Consider the following 22,904-nt stretch of genomic DNA (forward strand, 5'->3'; position numbering starts at 1 on the left):
TCAACCTAGCCTACCATTGCTTCTATGCGTCTCCATCTGTGTTATAACCCTTTGATTGACAACATGAATAGTCATGTGGAGGGAAGGTAGTGCATTTCCTGTACTCTCTAAATAGCTCACTTGTGCTTCCATCTCCAAAAGCTTCATGCATAGTTGTTTAGGCTCTTGCTGTAATTCCCTTGGGATAGAAAAACTATGTACCCCTATGATGTGCTAGATGATCTAATGCTTGAACTTATTGGTTGCTAACTAGTTGCGGGTGAAAGCTGCTTCAAAGCCTTAACCTTTGGATGGCCAAGCCCTTGCAAGGCTTGCCCTATGTTGCCGCCTTTTAAGCTCGGCATGGGCCTATCCCAGAAAGTTGAGATTCAGTGGAGTTGAGTGGGCTGAGAGAGAGGGAGCTGGTCTTGAGCAAGGATCACCGTAGAGATGATGATGACGATTATAGTATTAATGTCCGCCGCTCCAGGTCAAATACGGCCTATGGGAGCAAAAACAAAAGTACGAGAAAGTCATGTGAGATCTAGCGAACTAACCATAGACGTGGTCTATTGGATGATGGTGACCAAAGTCGTATTGGTAGTATGGGCCTATGGGTGGCTTGTATGGGCTGGGGGCGGGTTAGATTGAAAGATAAGTGTGAGTGGTCTCCTCTTGGCATAAGGGGATGTACTATGATATCAAAAATCTGTGGTATGAAAGCAAGAGATTACATGACGCAATCTACCACATTGTGACTATCTACATGTGGCATCATGTATATCTCCGTAGACATGGACCTCTGTAATCCAATGTAGATGAGCAGCTCATGATCCAGCAAATATCTATCGTATTGGGTGATGGAAGATGCGGTCTTGTGGCTGAACTCTCCAAGCTAAAGATCTGGGAGTGCTAAGGCTTCCCTCGGAAATCCAAAGTCTTTGCTTGTGTGTCCCTAGTCTTGGCATTGAAGTCCCTAATGAGTAAATCTCCTCGAGGCAATCCTAGCATAACTAAATGTCCCTGCAGGGAAGTAGCATGATGTACATGTGTCTGGTGTGGGATTGCGCGATTTGGATCCTCATGTAGTGAGCATGCTCAACTGTGCTAGTGATTGTGATATATGCTCTAGATGGGATTGGAAGAGAATTCCACTCCTCTTGACCCTGACATCAATTTGATTGTGATATGTGCTATAGATGGGATTGGAAGAAAATTCCAATCCTCTTGACCCTGAAACTACTGTGTCTGTGTGGCTCTTTGACTAGTATGTGGATTGCCATGTGTATCATAGTTATGGGGAAACAAGTTTCCTAGATGAGTTTTGAGGGGAACACTGTTTCAAGGGTGTCCATGATCAAAATTGCCGTGACATGCTTCCCTACGGGGAAATGGCATGGGGAAATGTTTCCCCACCTTGGGGAAACGCATCGTTCCCCTTGTTCAGCGCACACACAGAAAACTCTGCGTTTCGCAAATCCGTGCCATTTATCCTCACCGTTTTTGATCGCCCAGCTTCATCTTCACTCCTTCAGCCCTCTCCACTCCAACTTCAGCCCTCTCCCTTTGGAATCTGAATGGTCATTGGTGCCTCCTTTTCTAAATTATAAAAGCCCCTTGCTGACGTGGTATTTTCCCGTTTCGGTCCTCCCGAAAAATCTTGAAACGTTTCTGTTTCCTTGGTCCTTGTTTCCATTTCCGTTTCTGATTCCCCTAACTATGATGTGTACCCATGTGCTTTGGGTAGTCCCCTTTCTGGGCTTTGCTGTGTCTTAGTATGCACTATGAGATTGTTCCCTGAAAAGTCTTGTTGAAATGGCCTATGAAACAAAATGTACATGCAACAGATTCAGATGTGCACTCCATACAGAGGCATAGATTGGATGCTGAGTAGGGGATGGATATTCACAAATGCCCACATCTGACTTCCTTTGTCTCCCTCTTTGTAGTGATCTTCAAAGCTCAAAGCTCAAAGCATCCCTCATATGTTTCTCCTCAGAACTAGGGTGAGAGGGATACACAACCGATCATGTGGAACTATATTTTCATTGATGACTTAGGATGTCTGCTAGGCTACTTGAGATACATGCAATGGTTCTAATGGGAGAGGGGACCCACCTCCATGGTGCACGCTTGGAGAATCGATGCCCTTGCCGGAGCATCACATTATCCATCAACGCTTACGAGGCACTCATAACGGACCCTTTAGATTGACCTTAGCATACCCCTTGACTGGCTACAAGGAGCAAGTCAGATAGAGGGCCCATAGGTTCACTAGCTAGGTGTGAGAACAAGAACATTGTTTCCCTACATGTCATTTGCATTCTGGAGTTTTGGAGTTCGGGAGGAGAGACAACTCTTTGATGAGGTTGTAGAGGGTTGGAGACTCGTTAGAGTGCTAGAGCAGGAGCCAATTGAGGATGTTATTCTTCAAAGGGTTGGCTTAAGCGATGGTTGATGCTAGATAGGTGTGCACCTGTTGCTTGTCATGGGTGATCCTTAGAGCCTCGGGCTCTATGTAGATGTCCACTTCATCACGTGCCTTGGGACCTTGGACAGTGGATTGATGCAGTAGCTCCTTACATGACACTTTGATTTTCAACTAGAAAGTTAGGAATGTCAGTTGAGGCCAACTCTAGAGCTTATGCGGGATTCCCACCCAGAGAGCACATTGGGAGTCCTCTGACATCAATTTGCCAATGCAAACCTTCTTTTGGAGAGGACTTTGAAGGTTTTACTGGAAGAGAGAGATTTTCATGTTTTCTAGCTCTTCTAGGATGGTGGACTCTTGCACAGACCCTTGGAGTAGACACCAAATGCCTGAGATTCCTTATAGTTTGGGAGTCTGTAGGTGGACTAGCTTACTTAGTCCGTTCCAAAGATCTTCTATGAGGGAGCAGATTTGAATAGGGCCACTCTCAATCTCAAGGGAGCCCCTCAGCTTATCACTCTAGATATAGTGCTTGTTTCCTTACACAGATGTCATGCCCCCTCTATGCCTAGACCTGTGCCTCTGAGTCACTCTCAATGACAACCTAGACCTATGCCTCTCAGTCACTCTCAGTGATCTGGGAAGATATTATACACACCTTTATGACCACTTGGGACTCTGAGACTGGGACCATGGCTTATTTTTACACCATCGTAAGGCCTTCATGGCATTCCACTCTCCGAACTTAAGAGCTTAGATCTTTTCCATTTGATTTAGCAAAGTTCTTTCACAGGAATTTTAGTGTTTCCATGTACTTTGGCCATACTTAATAGACGTTCACTTTTTTGCAAAAAAAGAGAGAACAGGGATTCAAAGTGGGCATTCAACATGTGTTTTATGTACAGCAGATCTATAATTTTCATTGCAGCACATAAAGTCTATATAGAATACTTTGTCCAATAGGGGTTGGGAAACTTGTTTGTCAATATATAATCCTTTAGCACCACTGATGAGTAAAGATCGATGAATAAATGGTGTCATTGCACATGCATGCATTGATGCTTCCACTCTTCAACAGATTAAGTCTATTGCCAAACTGCAAATGGCCATTAATGTTCATGATATTGTGTGTTCATACAAAGATGGGAGTTTCTTGGATGCTCTCAAGTTTTGAAACACCATTAAAAAAAAAAAAAAGACGCTCAGTGTTTGGACGTGGTTAAGAGTTCCATGCAACTTAGCTTTATTCTCATAGTAGGCGCTGGAGTTGACGGACCGACGGCCTTGGATGTAGACCTCCTAGAGTCCATAATTATAACATGCTTTCATTGCGAGGGTATATCCCTTGTCATATCTTGATCTATGTCACGAACCTTTGTGCTGGCCAAGGGAAATCCTCAAGCATGTGGCAGGTGGATCTCAAGGTATGTAAGTCTTGGATATAGCCAACTTTTTTGAATTGAAGGAAGTGGTCTTTGTGGAATTGATGCTTTGTGGAAAGCACAAAGCATTAGTTCCACAAAGACTGCTTTCCAAAGCATAAGAGGTACTCATCCAGATCCAACAGGTACGTAGCTGTAAATAGTTTGATCTAGTTAATAATTGCAAGGTCGTGGCATGAGGATGTAGTTGTAGGTAATTGTGCATCACATGATCCTGCAAGCCATCCTATGACTCAAACATGCCAACAACGATAATTCCCATCTTGGGGAAGCTTAAGGAGAATAGTGCCAATGTATGCAATGGCTTATCCAACTACGGTGGTGGTGCTCTTACATGGTGCTTGGATGATCTAATGTAATGAGAATGATACATGCATTACTTGTAATTGTTTTGTCCTAGCCCACTTTTGGTTATTCTGTGCTTACAAAGTAGCCCCATAAATAGCTGTCAGTCTGACTATGGATGGGGTCAACCTATGGGGTTGCATTGTACTCTCAATTCAAGATGGAGATCTCACAACATTGTCACAACTTGGAAGCATAGATTCCAAAAGACCTAGGAACTGGAATTTAAAGAGAAAACCAATGTTTTAATACAACTTATGCTGCATAAGGCAGTATGGAAGGGAGGTAGGGCCAATAAAATTCCTAATTGGTGTAATATGGGATTAGATGACTGAAGATATCAGCCACCTCTTCATTAATTGCAAGTAGTCTAGGGATGCGTGTGTTTGAGTGGTGGCGACGGCCTGCTCTCTTGAATTTGAAACATATTCTCCTTGGTGATCCTTGCAAGCACCTGTTGTAGTTTTAATATATGCGCTATTGTCTTGTGGAAATATGGCTTTGAAGGAATGCTAAGATAAATCAAAGTTCTAAATTCAACCTTTGTTGATTTGTCCTTTTTACTTGCATATCTATTAATTACAGTGTTTAAATGATCTTGAATTTCAGGCAGTTGGAAATAGAGTTGGTGTGATGGAGCCGTTCTTAATGCGCATGGCACATGGAGCTCCTATTGCGGAGGTTCCTGGTCGCAGATATGGGAAGAGTCCAAAAAGAAAGGGTGGCTCTATTTCACCTCTCGTGCATAGTAGTGGAGGATGTAATGCATCAAAAACATCATCAGAGAAAACTCTTCGAATTTGTAGGCGCTTTTACGTGTCTCTTATATTGGCGAGACTTATACAGGTACATTGAAAGAACGACGACTGCTGAATAAGATGATTAAACTAATGGAATGGGACTATGTTGCCTCTGTTTTAGTTCTTTTTAGTTCTGGTAGACATGGCAGAGTTTGATTTAGAGGAGTTTGTATCCTCTACCCTTGGGGAGCACTTCATTCAGAGCACCATGGATAGAGCTTCCCCCTCTATAGGTGTGGGAGTACTTTCCCCAGTTGACTTCCCTCCTCTTGATAGGAGGAGCTTTTCCCAGGAGAGGAATATCTCCGCTACCAGGTCGGGTAGAGTTTTTTATCTTGCCTCTTCCTCTCGTCGATGAGGATTGTCAGTTTGAACGTTCAGGGCCTTGGAGGTGTACCTCACCGTCGTCGTAGGCAGCTGATTCGTAACCAACTTCATCCAGGTGTTACTGGGGGCCCCATTGATGTCCTCATGATGGGATGTCAGGGATTGTGCCAAGTCGGGTAAGCTTCTTTCAAGGCATACTTTTTGGTCATCCGCCTTGGGCACTAGGGGAGGTACTTGTATTTGTGTTTCTTCTTTTATGCTACCCTTGGTGATTAGAGCTCAGTGGGGTCATTCTTTTGATTGGTGGGCATAAGGTTGGTTTCTTAAACCTTTATGCCCCCAATTCAAGAGGGGACCGTGGCCTTTTCTGGAAGGAAGGCTTGCCATTCTACTCTTGGACTGGAGTTTTTGGACTGGGGTTTTCTAGAGGGTACCCTCTCTCGCTTTGGATTCATAGATGCATGGATCAGAGGGGAATAAGAAATTTAGGTGAGCGGCCACAGTTTAGGCGAGCGGACCTAGGCAAGTGATTGTAGTTTAGGCGAGCGGAACAGAGTAGTCTGAGTTCTTTTTTTGTATTAGATCTCTAAGTATAGGGTTCAATGTTATCATTTATACACACAATATATGAAAACTTCACAGTGACCATCTTCTTCATCTTCATCTTCATCACCATCTTCTTCTTGACACACAGAACTTGGAGCTCGCCGGCTCAAGCTCCCCCCTCCATCACCTCAAGCCCCTCGCCTCCATCAGCTCTGCCCAGCTCGCCTCCCACTACTATGCAGGAATTGAGAAGGCCTTGAAATCTCGTTGTAGATGCAATCATCTCAACTGTAGAATTTCGGCAACAAACAGGTATGTGATGTCACTTGTTTCGCATAAATCCGTCTCCTTCTCTGCCTTAATGCGCCCTATTGGGCCGATTCCATGGTTGGAAGTGGCAGTCGCTCGAGAAATTCGGCAGCTCATCAGAGTCATCACCAAGCTGTCCATCATCAGCAGGTGACGACGAGCAACACTCCCCTTCTGGACGCACAACACCACCAACCGTAACCCTGTAGATGCAAAAATTGAAGCCCACGAATCGACGACACCCCATGGATTCCATGTCATTCCGGCCTCAGGATTGACCAGGGCGCAGCAGTTGCGATGATGGAGCTCATTTATGAGAGGATGGGTCGCGACATTCGTGCACAGCGTCGACGAGCGGACGAAGAGCTTGCATGTTGCGTCAGGATTTACAGAGCGGGGAGCGTCGAATCACATTGTGGAGTCCTCCTAGAGGACAGGTAGACATAGATGACAAGCAATAGCAGCATTAACAGGAGTAGTAGCTGTTGCTGGTAGTGACGGTTGACTGAGGGATCATCTCCAAGGGGAAAAATTCTTGGGTTTGTTGCTGCGGTGGAGATCGGGTGCTGAAGGCAAGGTTTGGCTGAAGGCAAGGCCATTTGCACCCGGCGCAAATGGCTCAGTCCTGAGATCTTTTTTTTTTTGCAATTAAAAAAAATAATTTGCGGAGCTGGTCAGGCCGCCAAAAAAGAAAGGGGAGCAAGGGAGTACCAAAAAAAGGGGAGGGGGGTCGACCATGTGCTCACGCCCTTGACCAACGTAAAAGAGCAAAAACTGGCTAAAGCCAGGTATGCAGCTCCTTTAAGGAAGAGCTCACCACGGAAGACCTCTCCGCCTGAAAGTAGTTTCCTTCCTCTATGCTCCCTTCTTGCTAGACTTCATGTAGTTTGGTGGATCAAGAGTACATTTGGAGGCAAGGATCATCACTTGGGTGGAGGCAACATAGTTATGCAACTATGTCTTGTCCAAAAGACACGTTCCAAAAGCTTGTTGATTGTGTGGGGTTGGGTTCACAAACTCCATAGCTCATTCAAGCCCACCTAGGAGAGAAAGGAGCACACATACATGGTAGGAGGTGGAGATTATATAGCTTGTTGCATGGAGAGTAAGGCCCCCATGGTAGGGAGAAGCCTTCACTACTTGCGTTTGCATAGAGTGTGACCGCTCGCCTAAACAGTATCCGGTCGCTTGGGTCCGCTCGCCTAAACTGTGGACACTTGCCTAAAAATTTTACCCATCAGAGGGGAGTCAGCTCTCTATAGATCAGCCCATAGCTAGGTTCTCATTAGTGGAGTCAGGGGAGACATATTTCAGATTACCAGATCGGTCCGTCAGGGATGCCCTTTAGCCCTCTTTCTCTCTTTATTTGTGGATGAAGCTATGAGCTACTACCTTAGAGCTCAAGCTGATATTATAGGGCTGAGTCTTCCGTTGAGGCATGAGGATGAGCTTTTGGATAGTGAGTTGACAGATGATACGGCTGTTTTTTTGGATGCCTCACCACATACACTCACCTCTTTCAGAACAGCCTTGAATTTGTTTTGCACTGCAGCAGGGGTCCATATTAATTGGAACAAATCCAATGGCTTTTGGACTAGTGATGAGGACACTCCAGACTTGGGGATTGACATAGGATTCACTTGGATTCAAAGGGGTGTTTCCATCAAGTACTTAGGATGCCAGGTTGGGGTGGGCATCTCTCCAGCATAGTATTTTGCTCCCGTGTTGGAGAGCATCAGGAGGAAACTCATTTTTCGGAGTTCCACCAGACTTCACCTTGCATCCAGAGTAGTGTTGTGAACCAGGTATTGAACCACGTATTATGGATTGCTGCCTGGTTCGTTTGCTCTTGTTGGTGCAGATCTAGTGGTTGTATATCTCAGCTCATGAGTCAGGAACTTTCTTTGGAGTGGATTAGATGGCACTGTGACACCAAAAATTGATATTTTTTATTTGGCATTGATATTGTTTTTCTCTATTTTTGATAAGAGTTTGAGTATCAAGTGATAGCCTAGTGGCTCTCACTTATTTCTATTTTCTAAGATATTGTATGGGATTGAGAGGATGAGTGGAATGGATCATTGTAAATACCATGTGTATGAATGATAAATACCTTGGTATGGAGTGAGAGTTATTTGTGTATGGGATATTATGGGGTTTTTAGAAAATAGGAAGAGTGAGTCATATAAAGAGGTAGGCTCATGTCCATGTGTTCCAATAATATAAGAGAGGCCACATGCCAAGCGTGTGGAAGGCATGTGGAGGAGTGTGGAGTCAAGAGGAATCTTTTTAGAATTCCTATGTGGAATAAGGAGGATATGGACATATGGAAAAGAGACGGTCCCTATGGGCTCCATGTGGGGAGACTCTTGAATTTCTCAATATTTTAAGAGTCTTGAGCATCTTTTGATGGGACACATGGCAAGAGTAGCCAAAAAGGACATTGATGGTGACATACCAGCTTATGTGATTGATGGGGAAAGGAATCTACAGGCAGCAATTGTAAATGGGTGAAGGAGGGTGACAAAATCTCTATAAAAGGAGCCCTCCTCTCCCTTGTTGATCATCTCTTCCACCATTAGGTCTCATGTTGCTGTAGCTCTAGTCTCCTCAAGCCTCTTCCATAAACCTTCTCTCCCTCTTGTAGATATTCTCTTATGTAGACTCTTGAGTCCATCTCTCTCTAGTTCATTCTCACTCTATGAGTAGTCTTGGAGTTTCCACTCCCTCTTGTACGTATGAAACCTCTTCTTCTCCCTTGTGTTTGTAGTATTTTGAGTTGCATTGGAGTGGAGTCTCACTCTATCGGTAATGAAGGTTACTTTAGGTCCTGTCTCTTGAGTCTCTCTTTCATTTTTCCATTGCTTTCTCTTCCAAAGTGCTCAAAAGTGTTGTCTATTCGGCCGCTTATGGCGCATACATGGTTTATCTATTTTCCAAGCCACAAAGGGAGCTCTTCCTTCCCTCCTAGGTGATTCTTGAATGCATGTATACGCAATGTTTTCATGGTGCTGGTTGGTCACTTATTTTTGAAGATTTTGTTGAGGATCACATTGTAGAGGGTTTTCACAAGTGGTTATGCATAATAAGTTGGTCTTGGTATACTGAGGCTCTGTGGGATCTTGTTTGGGATATTATTTGGATCTTGGTGTTTCCTTTTTGTGTTTCATCATGATGAAGATTCCAGTGTTTCGAGGGACCCAAGGGTAAGACCCGGAGTCTTATCTTCGGGATTTTGTTCGAGGATGCCGGCTTTTTGGATGGTCCATGAAGGATCGGGCAGAGATTTTGCCTGATTTTCTTGAAGGTGTAGCCTTGAGTTGGCATGAGGCCTTGCCGGACTCTACCAAGGGGGACTGGGACCAAGTGGTGACTGCAATGAAGCAGAGATTTAGGGCAGTGGAGTCGCCAAATGCTTTGATGTTGCAGTTGGACCGGTTTTATCAAGGAAAGGGTGAGATGGTCTCTGCGTTGGCAATCCGTTATGAAACTTTATGGACAAAGTATGAAAGGGCACCTCGGGTGTTGTAGCCAGGGTGGCTTGGGAGACCCTCATTCTTCCCAATGGAGAAGGTGGTCTCAATCTTATTGATCCGAATTTGCAGTGTATGGCCTTGCTCTGCAAATTTGTAGTGAGAGGTTTGATGCTTGGACAGGAGCCTTGGAAGGACTTTTTTCTACGCACTATTCAGTTTTGTACACCTTCTCACGGGGGAGATTGGATGGACAGCTCCAGATGGATTTTTACTTCAGCCCATCTTAGGTCTCCCTCTTCTCCTCTCATGGCTTCCATTCTGAAAGCTTGGGGCAGCTTCAGAGACACTCTTCGGAGAGTTACACCCTCCTCTCGCAAAGAAATAGACAGGCAACCAGTTATGTGGAATGAATCCATATTGGATGAGCATGGTAGATCACTGAGCGTGTCACATTATTTGCAGTGGTCTAGATGGGAGAGGGGACTTGCTTTCTCTGTAAGTGCCTGGAAGGCTTTTAGACAGCTTTCAGAATATCAGAGACTCTTATCAGCCAGCCACCTCAGAGGGAGTGCGGTTAGGATGCAGCAGATAGAGACAGCCATACTAGCGGAGTGGATAGATACAAATGACTTACCGATCACAGAGTCCACTTGGTTGGGAGCCTTTTCGGGGACGGGTGTTCCTTTTTAGGTCATTGCCTTGCGGGATGCACATGAGGAGACCCTTGTCTTTGATGTTCAGTCGGGAGGCAGACTTCTCAGATCCTCAGGCTCTCACTAGGATGTCAAAGTCAAACTCTTGAAATAGAAGAATCCACCTGCTCACTCTCCCCCCAAGCGTTGGTTTGTTCAGTAAGTATTTGAGAGCTTGATGATCAGTAATGATGATAAACTTACTCCCCAAGAGATAGTGCCGATACTTTGTCATGGCATAGACCATGCAAAAGCCCTCGCATTCAGTGGTGCTATAGTTTCTTTCTACTCCGTTGAGTTGTCTGCTTGCGAAGTACACAGGTAGGTTGACTTTGTGCTCTTCATCTGGTTGGGCCAATATCGCCCCAATCGCCAGCCCACTTGCATCTACATGCACATGAAAAATGACATCCCATTGAGGTTGCCGCAAGATGGGTGCCTTTACTAGACGATCCTTGAGGTTGTCAAACGCCAGTTGTTGAGGTGCCGACCAGTTGAAGGACTGCTCCTGCTGAAGGAGTTCCGTCAACGCCACCGCTATGTCGGCATAGGACCTGATGAATCTTCTATAATAACCCACATGTCCCAAAAAAGACTTGACTTCTCTGGGTGTGCGAGGAATAGGCAAGGTCCATATCACTTCCACCTTTGCTGGGTCCGTGGTCATTCCCTCAGCCGAGACAATGTGGCCAAGGAAAACCCCTCGCAAGGCGAGGAAGAAACATTTGTCCGGATTCAAGCACAACCTGTATATGACGAAACAATTTCAACCAGTGACCCATACTCTATGAAATATGCAAAGAATCATGTCAACACCTTTCCAAATCGTCCTCGCCTGTCCGCACTCCCAAAGGCAATGCTGAACTGACTCGTCTGCTGCGTGGCATCGAGGACAAGTAGGGTCAGCCCCGAACCTGGATCTCCACAGGTTCACTGCAATCTCCCATGAATAGAAAGCCAAAAGAAGAGAGTGATCTTTCTATTTCTGAGGGATTTCCACAGCCTCCTCCATAAGTTTTTCTGCACCTCTGCAGAAATATGAAAACTATCCCAATGAGGAGAGCTGGAGGGCCTCTAACCTCTACTGCTAAGGTGAAATCTCCTTGCATTTCTAATTGTGTAATGAAAGAAGGAGATGCTCTTCTCTCAGTGCCCTTTATCAATCCATTCCCACTCCCCTGTGTCCCACTGCAAGAACCTGATGGGAGAACCACCACATAACCAGAGTCTCCAAGACCCAAGTGCCAGGACAACACTTGTCAATGATCTCTTCAGGTCAAGCAGCCATAGGAGTTGATGATGACCTTTCAGATGCGGGCCTCTTCCGTGTCGGTGCCACAGTACCAAAAGATGACTGCCTGTTTGCTGTGGACTGCTTTCCCCCATGGTATGCAAACATTGTATACTTGTTGTCTACAGGGGAGTTCCCCAAAGGGTTAACTCCAGCACAAAAGCGGAGGTAGATTGTTCAGGCTGCTCCTTTCAAACTGATCGCGGGTCAGGTGTACAAGTTGGGGAAGGACCACATTTTAAGGAGATGCGTGCTCCCTCATGAAACACAAGCCATCCTTCAGGAGGCTCACTCAGGGATGGGGGGAGGTCATATGGCACCAGAGGCCACTGCTAGAAAGATAATGCGCTCTAGGTTGTGGTGGCCAAAGCTATTCTAAGACTGCTATGCTTATGTGCGCCGCTGCGACTCATGTCAAAGAGGGGGGCTGAAGCCTATACCGACGGGAGTACCTTCCCCTTTAGCCATCCAGCCCTGTACCACCCTTCTATAGATGGGGATTGGATTTTGTTGGACCCATCTCTCCTGCAACTCGAAGAGTGAACAAGTATGCTCTGATTGCTACTGATTATGGCACTAAATGGGTAGAGGCTAAGGCCGCGAAGACCTGCACTGCTCAAATTGTGGCCTCATTCTTGTATGATCAAATCATTTCTAGGTTTGGATGTTCTGTGGAATTGATGAGTGATAGAGGTACCCATTTTCTCAATGATGTCATTACTGACCTCATCACCCAACTGCAAATAGTTTGGCCGAGAGCTCTAATCGGACTATGTCTCATATTGTGGCTCGGTTATGCCTTCATTCCTAGGCAGATTGGGATATTCTACTACCAGCCGCTCTTTTTGCTTACAGAACAGCATACAAGGCTAGCACTGGATATTCACCATTCCAACTAGTTTACGGCTTGGTATGCCCTATGAGAGATGGATGATAACTTGGAGGCATGCACACTTGAGAGATTATGGGATCTTGAAGCCTTGGATGAACATCGTCGTGAAGCGATCCTTGCTCAGGAAGTCTGGCAAAGAAGGCAGAAAGCATGGCATGAGTCATGACAGAAATCTCAGGAAGAGGGAATTCCAAGTTGGCAGCTTAGTAAGTTCTGAAGCATAAACCCAAATTTGTCAGTGGCTGGACAGGGCCCTTCTTTATCACAAGGATTATTCCCAGTGGAGGGGTTTATTTGGCCACCTTGGAGGGCAAGAAGTTATCAGCACTTGTAAATGACTCACGGGTAAAGAAGTATCATCCACATTGACTCTCTCTCTTTGGATAAGGATTTCCATTCCTATTAGTTGAATTTTTATTTATTCAAAAAAAAAAAAAACAATGTATTCCCTTTCCTAACCCTGTCAAGCTTCTACTCTCTGCCCAGTTGCGCTCTTTGGTGGGAGATCAATAAAAACTGAGTCTCTCCTTCTCTGGCAAGACGGAAACAGCCCTTGCCTTCTCTAGCACACACTTCTCCTTAATCCCTCTTCACCCCTGTCACTCAGGCATGTTTTGAATGGTTTTTCTTGGTGCATGACATAAGAATCCAAGGGAAAATGTGATAGTGCTATTAAAAAATGTCACATTCATAGTAAAGAAGTGTCACATCAATGGTTCTCAAGGGTGTGGGAAATAGCACCATTAGTTCTCGATCATGGAGTGCTATTTCCCATAGCCCCCTAATTTCCCCTGTATTTCTCCTCTATTTCCCATGGTGCAAAATGCAGAGCATAATGGGATAGCTATTTTCCCTCTTTTTTCCCTCTTTTTTCCTTCATGACATAAGACCCTTACAAACTTACACAAGATGCTCAAAAATCATTTCTTCACTAAGGTATGGATTGACTTGCACGTGACATCACCATATCATGTGTCGCTTCATCACGATCAACCAATTTCCTAACAACAATGAGTCAACCTTGAGTGAAGGAATCTTAGGTTACTTTGAATCCTAGATAGGTTAACTAGATGTTAGGCACTTGAGGTCACCCTAGCCTTAACGACTATTTAATCTAATTGCAAGTACTCCCATCTATTCAAACATAAGTAGTAATCCTAGGTCAAGCCTATTGTTAGTAGGCCTAGTTCCTTTAATTGTAACCTCTCCATCCATCCCCTTCGAGGCACATTTTAATTTCCCTGATGATGTTCTTCCAGTCACTCCCCTGCCCTCCTCAGGTCTCACCCACCATGGCATGACATTACCACTTACCTCCCCTGCAGTCATGACCATTCCCCCTCCGATCATCTCATCAGGGTCAGTAGGGTGCAAAGATACGGACATTGGCCCCACAACTCAGGGGGATCCATCGACATAAGTTATGGCAGCAGGGACCTCTGCCTTGGGATCTCGTGGTGGAGAGGCATCAGAGCGACACAGGTTATTGAACTTGAATCTTACTTTGGGAGCCACTGGTGATGCGAAGACACCACCCCGGGTGTCTCGACGACTGACCCTTGAACCGAGTATGGAGGTTGCTGAACAGGACCTACTGGAAACTTGACCTGGTGAGGTTATTTTTGATGGGGGTAAGATACCTTTTCAAGCTGATTGTCCTCCACTTACTTAGAATGATATGTTGGATACTTACTTCGCATCCTCCTCTGGAGATCTATTCACCCATGAGGCCCACTCATACAGATACGTGATGACCTAAAATGCAGCATCTAGCTGTAATGGGGATGACCCAAACTCAGCCTGAATGATTTGGTGCGGAATGGATGGCATACCGCGGATCATCTGTGATAGCATGAGAACCTGTAAGTCGCTCCACACGAGTATTCGACAAGTCTGGCCCCCAGCATGGGCTGCCATACATCCTTGTTGGGCAGACCAAGGAGTCAAAAAGCAACCCCTTGGTCCTTGGATCCTGAAAGTTCGAGCGGAAGCACTGCCTCTCTAGTTTGCTAATGAAGCGTATCCTTTGCTCAAACGGGCATGCATCGCGGGTCTCATAGTGAAGATGGGTCTGGAGAAGACAACCCCAAGATACGTGTATGATGAAACTATCTCAACAGGTGATCCATCAAAGGTAAACTGCTCCTGACTCATGACGGCTCGAGATGTGTTGAAGGTCATAACCTTGGTTTTACCCAGGTTGATCTTCAAGTCATGGGACTCACAAAAGGACTGTAGTGCATCAAGTGTCTGTGGAGCCCCTCTGTTGAGGAAGACAAAAGAGTCACATCATGTGCGTACAGCAATATCCGAATCAACGTGCCAGCAAGAGAACATTCCTCCCCCCAAGTGTCTGCATCATTGTCTCGAGCTCTGTCTCGAGCGAGGCCAAACAGGATAGGTGATAAAGGACACCGTTGTTTGATCCCAATAGTGCTCATGATCTCGTTTGTCCACCCAGATACTGCCCGGACTCTACTTGAGACTCTCGTAAAGCGCCATGACAACCCAAATGATCTCTTGGTCATAACCCAAGTCCTATTGGCGCCGGATGAGGCAGGCTCTCGAAACCGTATCAAATGCTTTGTGGAAATCCACAGAGCAACAGTAAACCCTCTGCTTCCGTGCCCTCGCCTCCTCGATGATGCATCTGAGCGTGAGAATGTGGTCCATAATTCCATGATCACGCCGGAACCTAGCCTGTCCTGCTGCTCTAAGTCCGCCACACTCCGCAAATTGGCTGATCTCGAAATCAAGCACTGATGCATAAATCTTGGACATGACATGTCCAATCATAATGGTCCTGTAATTCTCCAGGCTGATGGGATCCCTTGCCTTGTGTATAAGTGACATAGTGTTAATCGTCCAGATGTGTGGAAACCCCAAACAGACAGCATCATGAAAAAGCTTAGCTAAGATCGGGGCTAGGAGGTTAATCCCATATGCAATGAACTCAGTGCATAGTCCTCATGATCCTTCGCTCGGCCATTATGAAGTTTCATCACAACATCCTTCACTCCCCCCTTAGTGAAGAGGGTACAGGAAGTGGGGCGTGGCAAATGTGAGGTGTTAGGGACCTGGCTGATCAGGGATGTCATATACAAGACCTGAGTGTGAGTGAGTGGTGAGGGGGATTGCCGTCCCTCAAGAAATCTCTGCCAAAAGTCCTTAGAGTTGTTACTAAACAAAATGTTAAGTAGTTCCTCCTCGTTTCGGGGAACGAAATCTAGTTTCTTCCTACGTACTAGTCGACGATACTCGCAGAGGAGCATCTGTGGTTCGTTCGAAAGATTGTTTTTGGTTGCAAATCTGAGATGATGGCGTAAAGCCTTACACTCATAATCGTACCAACTATTGCAGGGTATGGTCCCAAGTGGTGGTGGGCGGGTGGAGCGAGTGGTGTGAGGGAAAGCGTGGAGGGCAGCTTCGTGTAGTGAGCGGGTGATCAGGGCAGCTCAGACCTCTAAAAGGGTTATGAAGTCATATAAGCGAGGAGTATGTACAGACAGCCTGATTAAATAGGTGAGTGATCGTGGGGTGGAGGATGTTGTGCGTCGAGGGGTGGAAATGCAAAAGAATAGGTAGGTATGATCAGCTCCTCCGGAGAAGAGGTGCTACAGTGAAATCAGTGATGCGATATGTGAAGGTAGGGGATCCCATGATGTAATTAACAACGCTAGAACCTCCCCCATGTGGAAAGCATGTGAGACCACCTGAGGCGGGCCATCTATCAAGACCATTATAAATAATGAGATCATGCATCCTGCTGAGGTCCAATAGGGCCTGCCCATAAGATTTTACCGGACCTCGTCTGTCAGTCGAAACCTGTAGTATACCTGCATCCTCAAGGTCAATATCTGACAGTAGAATGGAATCATCCTTGAAGTCGAGGAGTGGTACCTGGCGGGCCCTTGTCCTTGCGGTGAAGTCCCCAACTAGGAGAGAGAGAGAGAGAGAGAGAGAGAGAGAGAGAGAGAGAGAGAGAGAGAGAGAGAGAGAGAGAGAGCTTCAGTAGGTCTCACAGGCATATGAAATAAAGTACAAGTTTAGAGTGACACATGCTCATACAAGCTGCTGTGGGTTGAGGCAAAGGGCTTGCTAAGGCCCTCTGCTCTGTGCTATACTAAACTAAACTGAACTCAAGAGTACAAAAAGCAAGATCAAAGTCTGAAAACTAGGGACTAATAGCTAGACTCAATCTTGAAGTCAGAGACAGCAGATATAGCCAGGTGCCGTGGTGGCTCTCTTGTGAGCCACGAAAATATCTCGTATCTTTGTCTGTGTGGTCATCTCACCTTGTGGTGGGGGGACATGGTCTTTGTGATCACTGTATCCGATGGGCCATATTGCCTCTGGTTTGACGATCTCCACTGCTACAGCTATGCTGGGAGAGACCTCCATCTTGTGTGCTCTGGTCGGTCACTGCATTGTGATCTCCTCCTCTACCCTGACATGACGAGGAATAGACTCAATGTGTAGAAATCTATGACGTGTGGCTGAGTTCAATGTACTCCCCTCTCCTGCTTTGTGATCTGTTGTAGAAGGATCTCTCTGTCATCTAATCTCCATCAATTAGAGGCCTACGTAGACTTGGTCTTGTAAGTGAATTCGTTGGGAGAGGGGTCTGAAGCCATGCCCCTCTTGGAAAAGGCAGTGATAATGTCCTCGGACCTCATAGTAAACTAGACAGTGACATAGGAAATGCTCCTCCGTCTCTATCTCTCTCAAAGTGCATACTTTGTAGATCCGCTTTTCCCTGGGTGTACTTGTGTCTCTCCCTATCTCAATATTTAGATGATGAGACGAGATTCGCATCTGTCCACTGGCTATCTGGAGTGCATGTGAGACTTGCATGTTCTCTAGATACTGGGGTTTGATGGTCACTCCATCCTCCGACACTCTCAAGAAATGGTCGCGGTAGATATGAGTCTTGGTGGGAAACTAGGGTAGGTCCAATTGTATAATATGATTGATCTCGTCCCATGGGACCAAGGGATCGGGGGCATCCAAGATGTCCTGAAAAGAAGGGGGGCAGGGGGGGGGGGAGACGACCAATTACATACCCTATCTAACAAACCATCTAGAACTGCATGCATATCGGGCCATGCCAGCGGTGCCACCCTCGGTAGCCTCCCTCTAGGTAATGTCCAGACTCTATGAAGATAAGTAAGCGTTTGGAAGATGGCATCGATCTCGAGCGGTGTCATGGCAAACTTTGCCTGTGTGATCTAGTGGGGGGTTGAAGGCTTGCTCCGAATCATCCTGGATCCCTTAGTCAACTGCAATCTTTCGAAGCGTCGCCACTCAGCCGTTGTTAGGTCACACTCCCAAAAGGGTGTTGCGTACATGGTTGTCGGCCCACCAACTTGTCAAACAGCCATCCCTTTGTCTGGCAGTCCTGAAAATATGCGTGAAAAATTGTTGCTCCAATCGAGCTAGAGCTCCCTGCCCTTGTGTAAGAGGTGCCCTGGCTGCATAGATCATCATGAAGACTGGGGCCTGCAAAGATTGCCCCTAAGTAGCTGTAGGACTGTCCGATCTCCACTGACTCTCCTTGGTAGGTGAAGCTATGTAGATGAAGTCCAGGCCGGGAGGTGTTAAAAATCATAACCTTGGTCTTGCCAAGGTTAGCTGTCAAGTATCTCTCTTTGCAAAACACCTCTAGGGCATCTACGTGTCTCTGTAAGCGTGCTGTTGAGGAGGATAGAAGGACTATATCTTCTACATACAATAGTATTTGTATTATCAAATCAGCCAGCTGCGATCCCTCACATTCCAGGTGGTCGATGAATGTCGTGATCTCATCAATATATAGCTCGAATAGTGTTGGTGAGAGGGGGCATTGCTGCTTCACCCCTATCGTGCTCTCGACCAACTTGACAGGCCTCCAAGGGCACGTTCTCTCCCTCTGGCTGACTTATAAAGACTCATCACCCCCCAAATCATGACATCTGGAATGTGCATCTCCTGTAGTCGTCGGATCATGAGAGATCATGTGAGTGTGTCAAAGGCGCCTAAAAGTCTACAAAGCAACCATAGACTTTCTAGGATCTCGATCTCACCTCCTCAATGATTGCCCGTAGAGTGAAGATATAATCCAGAGTGGAATGTTGTCTCTTGAAGCAAGCCTGTCCCAGTGCTCTTTGTCCGTGTGCGTATGTGTAGGAGCTGATCTCTCGCGCTAGTACCGATGTGTGAATCTTGGGCAGTGTGTGACCAATCATGAGAGTGCGGTAATTCCGAGTATTTGTGGAATCTCTTGCTTTGTGTATCAGCACAATGATGGTGGTACTCCAAGTAGGGGGGAAGCCATGACACAGTATGATTGAACATCTTTGCTAAGATAATTCCCTGTATCCATGGGATCTCCTGCTTTGTGTATCGGCACAATGGTGTTGGTACTCGGAGTAGGGGGAAAGCCATGACACACAACATGATTGAACATTTGTGCTAAGATCGGGGTGAAGAGCTCTTGTCCATGTGCAAAGTAATTGATCCATAGCCCCTCTTGATCCTGTGCTCTCCCGTCGGTGTAATGCAGCCCTCACATTTTGTGGAGTGAATAACATGCAGGTGCTGGGTCGGGGGAGAGCGGACATATCGGGTGGTTCCTGAGCCGGGACGTCGTGGGATGTCGCATAGGTGTGGCATACATTTGGATCTATGATGGGTATAGGTGGCTTCCCCTCGGACAAGAGTCCCATGCAAAAGTGGGATCACCTCCACAAAAAGATAGGATCACCTCGTCCATCCTATGTGAGAGGAAAACCCGCCTCTTATGTCGTGTTAGACGTCATGAAATCTGCTGTTCTTGAGATCTCGTCAAGTGTCCCAAAGCCTACTCTCGTATGAGGTAGGATCTAATCTCTCGGCACTCCTCATCAAACCAGGGGTTCCGTGGCATCTTTCCAGCTGAGGGGCGAGCTGTAGATCTGGTTGTAGGAAATAATTTTGTGACGGAAGCATGAATCATTGATACTAGTGTGTCTGAGGCAAGAGCGAGATCTACATCATCTCTCACGAGAGTCGCTAGCCCATGGGATAGGTGACTAATGTTTATTGCATCAAGGGCATGATTGAAATGAAGCCGGACGTGGGTGGGGGCAGGTGGATATCGTACCATGGCTGGCAATGTTGTCAATATACTAAATGACAGGTGTGAGTGGTCAGCACCAAGAGGGAGGGGAGGAATGATGAAGTTCTGCAGCCGTGTCACAAAAGTCGGGGAGCCTAATAGGTAGTGTACGATGCTACTACTACCCCCTCCATGTGGGAAATGTGTAAGCCCTCCAGACAAAGGCCATCGCTGAAAGCCATTGTATATAATGAGAAAAGAAAAAAAGAAAGTTTATTAAAGTCTACTAAAGACCGATGGGTCTATGAGATTGATAGAAAACCTAATACAACGAACAAAAGGGTGGAGCTACTAAGCAAGCATCCTAACCTATGCTGGAAAACTGTGTAGGACATAGTCAATGTTATAATCATCAGTGTCACCATAGTCATCGTCCTCACTGGCATCATCATCCGCAGAACAGATTCAATCTAATCTGATATAATACAATGCAGCACACACAAGGCATGAAATGTCAAGGTACGCCCGCTGACGGACTAGTCAGTGTAGGCAATAAGCTCGTGATAGATCGCTATCTACTGTCTAGAGTAGTAGTAGTCGTGATAGATCGCTATCTACCATCTGGAGTAGTAGTCTGTCGTGCCCTCCTGGAAGCTGCTCTATGCATGACTAGCGCCACAGTAACCATTGTTTGCCGAACCCCATGTCTGGAGCCTCTGTCGAATGTGCCGCGCCTCGGTCTCGAGGTCTTTGCCTCTCCTGTTATCTGTGATCAGGGGGGCAGCATGCTCTGGCTGGAGGAACTCTGTGATCACACTCTGAGATGGGTCGGATAAGGCCTCTTGCCCGTGTCTCTGTGATGTGATGAGACACTCTCTATGTTGGACCACCTCTTGGAGGCCTCGTCGAGGTAATTTGAACGATCATCGTCAAAGGAGCTCGTCACGCTGAATTCTTTGGGGATTTCACGTATGTTTTTCTACTAAGCAGCCTGTGAGCTGAATTGTAATTTGTACTCAGAGTTCTTTAAATGAATAAAGACCTTTGGGGGGGTCCAGCCCGACAATTGTCCTGGGCCCTAGTGTGCTTTTGTGTGTGAGAGAGAGAGAGAGAGAAGAAGAAGAAGAAGAAGAATATATTATCGTCCTCTGAAGACCAAAACCGGCCTATGGGACCTGAGCAATACAATATCACAAGTACATGAAAGCTCCTCCCGAAGATGGGAGGGTGGAAAAAGAAACCACCTTCTAGGATTCAGGTGGATTCCTATGCTTGAAGAGCTTATACACAAATGTTCCTAAAGCTGAAGGTGACCCTTTATGCAGCAAATCAGCCAGTTTGTTATGTCCCTCAAGGAGGTGATTGAACTCTTCCCTAATGTGTGCATAGTGAGGGCATATCATTACCATGTGTTCTTCTGTTTCAACCATACCTTGATCACATAGTTGGCATATTCTACTCTCCCTTGGCATCTTTTTCCATCCCCCTGTTTCTATTTGCAGCTGGTGTGATCGGGTGCGAAGTGAGGCTAAAGCCCTCCGTTTATGCACTGCTATAGGTGTACATATGTACTTCTGCGTTGTTATCTCCCTTCCTGTATAAATTGAGAGAGAGAGAGAGAGAGAGAGAGAGAGAGAGAGAGAGAGAGAGAGAGATGTATTAACGTCCGTGGGAGGCCTCGCGGGCCTATGGGACAAAAGTGCGGAAACAAAGTAAACTCATACAAGCCCACAGTGGGTTGGAGCGAAGGGCTCGCTAAGGCCCTCGCTGTGTACTAGAAAACACATAAACTGAAATACTAATGTAGTACATCATATTAAGTGAGGATAGAAAAGCCAAACAGTGTGTAACATGAGTGAGGCATGTCAGGCGCTCAGGGATAATGCTCCAAGAACATGATCTGGCTCCATGTATCCAGGCTCCGTGATATCTCTTTGGTGTGACACAAAGAGCTCACGTATCCGCATCTATCGAGCTGTCTGGCGCTGTGGTGGGGGGCGTTGTCTCCTCGATCTCTGGATCCGATGGGCTATGTCAAGTGTAATGCCACGTCTCTGTCGGTCGCCTCTGAGAAGAGCCTCTGAGAAGAGCTGAGATAGGTCGAACCTCAATTGTGTGTGCTCTGGTCTCCTGTCGCATGTGAGACCCCCTTGTCTAGTAGTGGTGTCGTGTCGACTCCCTCTACTGACCCATCTATCTCTCATGTCAGCTAGCTCCTCCTCCTCTACTCGTGAGTGCCCTGGAGTTGACTCAAGTGCATAGAAGTCGGTGACCTGCCTCTGCGCTCGGTCCACCTCAGTGTCCTGTGACGTGGTGGTCGCATCTTGCTGCTCTCTGATCCATCGCAGTAGTGTCTCTCTGTGTCTTCGCATCTCCATCAGGTAGAGCCGAATACAGACCTGATCCTGGAAGTGGATCAGTCGTGAGAGTAGGCCAAACGTGTGTCCCTCCATAAAAAGGCAATGGTAGTGTCCTCGGATCACGTAGTAGGCGAGACACATACAAAGAAAGTGCTCCTCGGTCTCGACCTAACCCATCATGCATAGCATACAAGTCCGTTGCTCTTTGGGTATGCCTGCAGCTCTCCCTGCTTCAATCCTCAGCTGATGGGAGGAGATTCGCATCTGTCCAATGGCAATCCTCAGTGCATGTGAGACTCCTCTGTCAAGATATTGTGGTCTTAAATTGAGGCCATCCTCGATGCTCTCAAGAAATGGTCAAAGTAGAGCTGGGTCTTGGTGGGGAATTCCTGGTCCCCCCCCCCCCCCCCCCAAAGTCCAAAGTGTGTGAAGCTGGAGGAGGTCTAACTGTATGATGCGGTTAATCTCATCTCGTGGAATTAGCTCGGGGGGTGCATCCATGCTGTACTGAAAAGGGGGGAGCTTGTCCATCTGAATGCCATGACTGGCGAACCAAGCAGAGATCCGTGCATACCATGCTGTATCAAACCCACTCTTTGCTAGTCGGATAGAGGATTCCAATGCCAGTCTCGGTAGCCTCTTACGAGGTAGGTCCTAGACTCTATGGAGGAAGGTCACTATCTGAAAGGTGGCATCGATCTGAAGAGGGGTAATAGCAAACTCTGCCCGTACTATTTGATGCGGGATTGAGGGCTTACTACGAATCATCATGGATCCCATGATTATCTGTAGCTGCTCAAATCTCTTCCACTCTGCTGATGAAATGTCACACCCCCAGAACGGTGTTGCATCCATGGCAGTCGGTCTCACTAGGGTGTCGAAAAGCTAGCACTTCGTCGGTGGGTCCTGGAAGTGCGCCTGGAAACACTGTCGCTCTAG

General features: G+C 46.5%; 1 protein-coding gene across 1 annotated transcript in view; it reads left to right on the forward strand.

Annotated features, from left to right (window-relative positions):
* Window positions 1-22,904, forward strand: part of LOC147901704 (MUS308 and mammalian DNA polymerase-like protein) — a 207,354-nt gene that overhangs the window by 64,009 nt on the left and 120,441 nt on the right. The window contains exon 13 of the mRNA XM_087374355.1: window positions 4,807-5,043. Within this exon, the coding sequence (XP_087230481.1) occupies window positions 4,807-5,043 (237 nt within the window). The remainder of the gene's footprint in view (window positions 1-4,806; window positions 5,044-22,904) is intronic.

Source organism: Dipteris shenzhenensis, chromosome 5, assembly GCF_047967505.1.
Source record: "Dipteris shenzhenensis isolate YYH24624 ecotype China chromosome 5, Dip_SZ_1.0, whole genome shotgun sequence".
NCBI lineage: Eukaryota > Viridiplantae > Streptophyta > Polypodiopsida > Gleicheniales > Dipteridaceae > Dipteris > Dipteris shenzhenensis.